Below are 6000 nucleotides of genomic sequence, written 5' to 3'. Positions count from 1 at the left end.
TGGCATAGACTCTCAGATTTGTTTAGGACAAGGTAAAAAGCCAGTCTGGGGACTTTACTGGTGGTCTAATGATTAGGAGTCTGCCTTCCACTGCAAGGGATGCAGGTTAGGTCCCTGGCTGGGGAACTAAGATCCTGCATGCCACAGGGCAGCTAAGCCTGTGCACCACAACTACAGTCTGTGTGCTGCAACTAAATTAGATCCTGCATGGCTCAACAGAGATCCCCCGGGCTACAACTGAGATCCAACGCAGCCAAAAAAAGAGAAAGCAAGCCTAGGATACCTTCCCACGCCAGCGAGGTGGCAGAAGGCAACCTCGTAAAGAAAATCCACTCTCCTGGAAGTCCTTCCCCCATTGCCGCAGCCTAATTTTTTGTACTATAAAATGACCAATTTATATCTACAATGAGGTACAATGTAGTCTCATATTTAAGATAATCAAAAGCTCACAGGCTTTACCATCTGTGACATCTTCAAGATACCAAGGTAAGTGGAACTCTGTGTGGAGCAACCAGACTTTAACAGAGTAGACTCAGTAATGTGAGAGAAACACCAGAAGGGTAAACGCTCAAGTGATGTACAGTACAGCACTGATGAGCTTCGTAAAAAGATGCAAACTGCTTATGTACAAAACCTCTTTGAGTCCTTTATTAACATTTGGAGATGTGCCATACGTATAATTAACAGCATCACACCAGCTACAGAAGTACAGATAACCAAGAATGTACTTCAGAACAAGGATCTCAGAGCAACTTATCAGGTGTTGCTTGCTCTGAACCTCCACAAAAACCCAACTCAGACACACGCAGGACAGACAATATAACAATTTCACTTTGAAACAGTTCTTTAGAAAATGACAAGAATTGGCAGTTCAAACCCTTTAGAGTGAGATGTGGCAGGTCTCTCAAGTGCCATGGCACTGCTTTAGAAGGCCAGCGTGGGCATCTGAAGGTCAGAGTAAGAACCGACTAGGCCGAGGGGAAGAGGTTTGATTTTCAGTGTAGACAGAGCACAGATGGTCCAAGTGAATGCTTTCAGTTCAGGCTCAGTATGGGTCCTGCAGGAATCCATCAGATAAAGTTTATCAGCTGGAAGGCTGAAAAACGCCAGCCTGTCACTTGTGTCACTGATTCCAACCGGGAGACCCTGTTGCAACAGGAGTCAGGCACGACACAGTAAGCCTGAAAGAAAGACTGGAGTCCACTGTCAGATCAGTTCTGATCCTTCCACATCCCTGGATGTTCTGGGTCCCTCTGCTTCCACGTGTGAATTAAGGAACGCTTGCCTTTACCTCAACGTTCCACTTTGAAAACAACCAATCCCTTCCCCCACCCCCAACATCATTCTCCATAAATTCTTTTTCCAAAGTCCTGATTCGGGGTCTAGACTTTTTCCTTTCGCTTCAATTTTGACACCTTCTTGACAGTCCCGTTCTTGTTTAGAAGCTTCAGGACACGATCTTTATGATCTAAAACTTTAAGCATGGAGTCTCTGGCCTCACTGATTTGATCCATCACAAGTTTACACCTCTGCATATTTCCCTGAAACAAAAGACATGACATCATCAATCAGTAATCTTCAAGACAGTGTGGCTTTTAAAGAACTTTTCACCTTTGAATTGAGCCATTTTGAGGCTTTCACATAGGAAAAAAACACTTTACTGTTTCTGGATAATGCAGGCTGAAGAAAATAATCGGTTTTTACCAAAGATATTAGTGGAGAGAAGGGAAGGGAGAAATAAGGGGAGGGAAAGGGTTCCTTCAAACCTGTATTAGTTCATTTATTCGGTGTAAATCATCATCAGTTGCTGCTTTTTTCTTTGGGATAATCCCTTCCTGTAGGTTGGTGAGTCTTTCGTAAACATCATGTTCTAGATTTGTCTGCAACAAACAAGAAGGAGGGAATCATGGCCTCAGAAATACTTTTCTTCATCAAATTCAGGCAAAAAACCCACCTTGAATCACCTGTGTAAACTGCTATCAGGTCTGTTTGGGTGATAAAATCATTTCTCCCAGTGACTAAGATTACAGTACAGCAAGGAAAGTTAATCAACAATTTACATCACAATTGGCCGCAATTCAGAGTATCTTCTAGGGTAACTTTTTTTTTGCCTGCACCATGCAGCATGTGGGATCTTAGTTCCCTAAGATATCCAACCTGACCTCCTTGCAGTGGAAGCTCAGAGGCTTAACCACTGCACCACCACAGAAGTCCAAGGACAGCTTTTAAATTCTCCCCCCAAATGCACAATTTCTCTGAAAAACAAGTCTGTAAGTTCCATAAAAATATGCTTTTATGCTAAATTTAAACCTAGCCATGGTACTACTTAAAAAAAAAAAAAAAACTCATAAAAAGACAACGTTCTTCAGATCATGGCTACTCCAAAGACAGAAAGACTTTGTGAGATCATTTTGATCGGCTCCTCTTTATCTTGTTGAAGGAAGGAGTCTCGCCCAAGGGTTATGGAAAGGGCTGAACACAGAAGGCACCGGACAGATGAGGTCAACAGCAGTTTGCTAGTCAGTACACTCACGGCCCAGGGGAGGAGGACACTGCCTGCCATGCCGAACCACAGGGGGGCGCACTCCACGACAGAGAGGAGAGGGAACAAGCAGGGGATGCAGGAGACAGGCTCCGTAGTGCTAAGAGGGCATGGTGCCCCCTGGTGCTCCCAGGAGGGTATCACTGGCTTGTCTGAGTGTCTCCAGCTGGCAGAGGACTGAAGCTCACTATCCAGGGAGGAGGAGGAACTATGCCCGATTCCCACAGTGAGGAGCAGAGTGAGAATGGGTTGACAGGCCACCTGAGGCCCCTTCTGTTTCAGATGTCACAGCAACACATAATATCAACCTTAACCGTAGGCCTTACAAACTAAAGTTGCTCAGTATATTTCCGTTATAGGGAAACAAAACTAAGATACATTTAGATTACATCCATGTAACAGATAGTTATATTACACAGCACACATAAAAATTCCACCATGACCCGTGTTAACTGGGAACGCTTCAGAATCACTCTAAAGAAAGTGTTCTATGAACGCAGCTGTCCTCAGCAGGACGTAACTGCTAGACTGCCACCTACCAGCTGCAGCAACTGGGCAGCACAGAGGTGAACCTTCCAGCCTTGGGCACGACACGATACTCCTTTCTGATTAGCTATTTCCTGCAGCATAGCTTTCTTCTCCTCTGGAACCATAAAAAAAAATAAAAAAATAAAAAAATATATATAAAAACAGTCATTGAGAATATAAGCCACAATATGAATAAAAGCTCTTTTGGTTCACTCCAGCAAAATGAGACTTACTTTGCTAATCTAATGAGTTCAAAAGAGAGGAAGCTAATACTCTATAAAGTTTTAAATGAGGGAAATGGTCTTTAGTGGGTTGGAGCCTTGCTCATGGGTGATGTTTGCAAGCATGTGGAAACTCTGGGCATTAAGCTTAGAAGCTCTGTGGTGTTATTTATATCTTGGAAGAAATCACAGGGCTCCAACTTGAGTAACATTTAAATTCAGGTGGTAAAGTCCACGAATCATCACTGTAGTAAAATAAATATGAACTTTATCATTTGGACTGGGGAAAGACAAACTAGGACTGAGGGGCACCCGTCAGAGGTGAGTTTAGATGTATCTGTGAAGTTTTAATATTACTGCTCACCAGGACTTAAAATGGATTTACACATTACATGGATAATCAAAAACTATTTTTGAAAAATCAAAAAAATTATATTGAAAAAACTAATATTTTTTCTGTTTAAAATTCTGGCTGCACTGGATCTCTGCTGTGGCACTCAGCCTTTCTCTACCTGCAGAGCATGGGCTCTAGAATGCATGGGCTCAGTCGTTGTGGTATGTGGGATCTTAGTTCCCCACTAGGGACTGAACCCTCATCCCCCGCACTGGAAGGTACATTTTTGACCGCTGGTCCAGCAGGAAAGTCCCTAAAAAATTAATCTTGAAAAAAACCCTATCAATATATTTGTCAAAACTGATATAATGCATAAGACCAAGACTGAACCCTGCTGTAAATGATAAACTCTGGGTGATAATGATCTCGGTGTAGGCTCACCAAATGGGCCACTGTGGTGAGGGAGGTTGTGCATGTGTGGGGACAGGGGATGGGGGGCAGATGTGGGAAATCTCTCTATCTTCCGCTCAATTTTATTGTGAACCTAAAACTGATAAACTTCACTTCCTAGAGCAATTAACAACAACACAAAAACCCCAAACTTATCTGGTAGGCAAATATTAGCAAGAAAGTAATTTAAAAATCTCCAACTTTTTGAGATAATTATTGACTCACATGCAATTGTAAGAAATAATACAGAGAGGTCCTACATATTCTTTATCCAGTCTCCCTCAGGGGTGGTATCTGGCAAAACTGCAGTACAACATCACAACCATGCTACTGACAAAGTCCACTGACTCTGTTCAGCTTTCATCAGTTTTATGTGGTCTGTGTCTGTCGTTATGAGCATTATAAAAAAACATTTCAGCTTAAAATAATTATAGATTCACAGAAGCTGCAAAGATAGTATAGAGATATATCTGGTAAGAGACCTGTATTTAGAACATAGGAAGAATTCTTACCACTCAACAATAAAGACAAACGAATTAAAAAGGGCAAAATATCTAAACATACATTTCTCCAAAAAAACATATACAAATTGCCAACAAACATGAAGATATTCAACATCATTAGGCATTAGTTCAGTTCAGTTCAGTCGCTCAGTCGTGTCTGACTCTTTGCGACCCCATGAATCACAGCACGCCAGGCCTCCTGTCCATCACGAACTCCCGGAGTTTACTCAAACTCATACCCATCAAGTCGGTGATGTCATCCAGCCATCTCATCCTCTGTCGTCCCCTTCTCTTGCCCCCAATCCCTCCCAGCATCAGGGTCTTTTCCAATGAGTCAACTCTTCACATGAGGTGGCCAAAGTACTGGAGTTTCAGCTTCAGCATCAGTCCTTCCAATGAATACCCAGGACTGATCTCCCTTAGGATGGACTGGTTGGATCTCCTTGCAGTCCAAGGGACTCTCAAGAGTCTTCTCCATCACCACAGTTCAAAAGCATCAATTTTTTGGTGCTCAGCTTTCTTCACAGTCCAACTCTCACATTTATACATGACCACTGGAAAAACCATAGCCTTGACCAGATGGACCTTTGCTGGCAAAGTAATGTCTCTGCTTTTTAATATGCTATCTAGCTTGGTCATAACTTTCCTTCCAAGCAGTAAGCGTCTTTTAATTTCATGGCTGCGTTCACCATCCGCAGTGATTTTGGAGCCCCAAAAATTAAAGTCTGACACTGTTTCCACTGTCTCCCCATGTATTTCCCATGAAGTGATGGGACCAGATGCCATGATCTTAGTTTTCTGAATGTTAAACTTTAAGCCAACTTTTTTACTCTCCTCTTTCACTTTCATCAAGAGGCTCTTTAGTTCCTCTTCACTTTCTGCCATAAGGGTGGTGTCATCTGCATATCTGAGGTTATTGATATTTCTCCTGGCAATCTTGATTCCAGCTTGTGCTTCTTCCAGCCCAGCGTCTCTCATGATGTACTCTGCATATAAGTTAAGTAAGCGGGGTGACAATGTACAGCCTTGATGTACTCCTTTTCCTATTTGGAACCAGTCTGTTGTTCCATGTCCAGTTCTAACTGTTGCTTCCTGACCTGCATACAGGTTTCTCAAGAGGCAGGTCAGGTGGTCTGGTATTCCCATCTCTTTCAGAATTTTCCACAGTTTATTGTGATCCACACAGTTGAAGGCTTTGGCATAGTCAATAAAGCAGAAATAGATGTTTTTCTGGAACTCTCTTGCTTTTTCGATGATCCAGTGGATGTTGGCAATTTGATCTCTAGTTCCCCTGACTTTTCTAAACCAGCTTGAATATCTGGAAGTTCACAGTTCACGTATTGCTGAAGCCTGGCTTGGAGAATTTTGAGCATTACTTTACTAGCGTATGAGATGAGTGCAATTGTGCGGTAGTTTGAGCAT

General features: G+C 42.6%; 1 protein-coding gene across 12 annotated transcripts in view; it reads right to left on the bottom strand.

Moving 5' to 3' along the window:
• Positions 1–626: 626 nt before the first annotated feature.
• Positions 627–6000, bottom strand: part of SAP130 (Sin3A associated protein 130) — a 74250-nt gene continuing 68876 nt past the window's right edge. For all 12 annotated transcript variants that reach the window (XM_043894327.1, XM_043894333.1, XM_043894334.1 and 9 more), the window contains 3 exons: positions 3082–3185; positions 1767–1880; positions 627–1541 (listed from right to left, as the gene is read on the bottom strand). In XM_043894327.1, the coding sequence (XP_043750262.1) occupies positions 1383–1541; positions 1767–1880; positions 3082–3185 (377 nt within the window). In that variant the 3' untranslated portion in view covers positions 627–1382. The remainder of the gene's footprint in view (positions 1542–1766; positions 1881–3081; positions 3186–6000) is intronic.

The sequence above is a fragment of the Cervus elaphus genome, chromosome 33, assembly GCF_910594005.1.
Source record: "Cervus elaphus chromosome 33, mCerEla1.1, whole genome shotgun sequence".
Classification (NCBI taxonomy): domain Eukaryota; kingdom Metazoa; phylum Chordata; class Mammalia; order Artiodactyla; family Cervidae; genus Cervus; species Cervus elaphus.
This window is presented reverse-complemented; position numbering and strand designations above follow the sequence as displayed.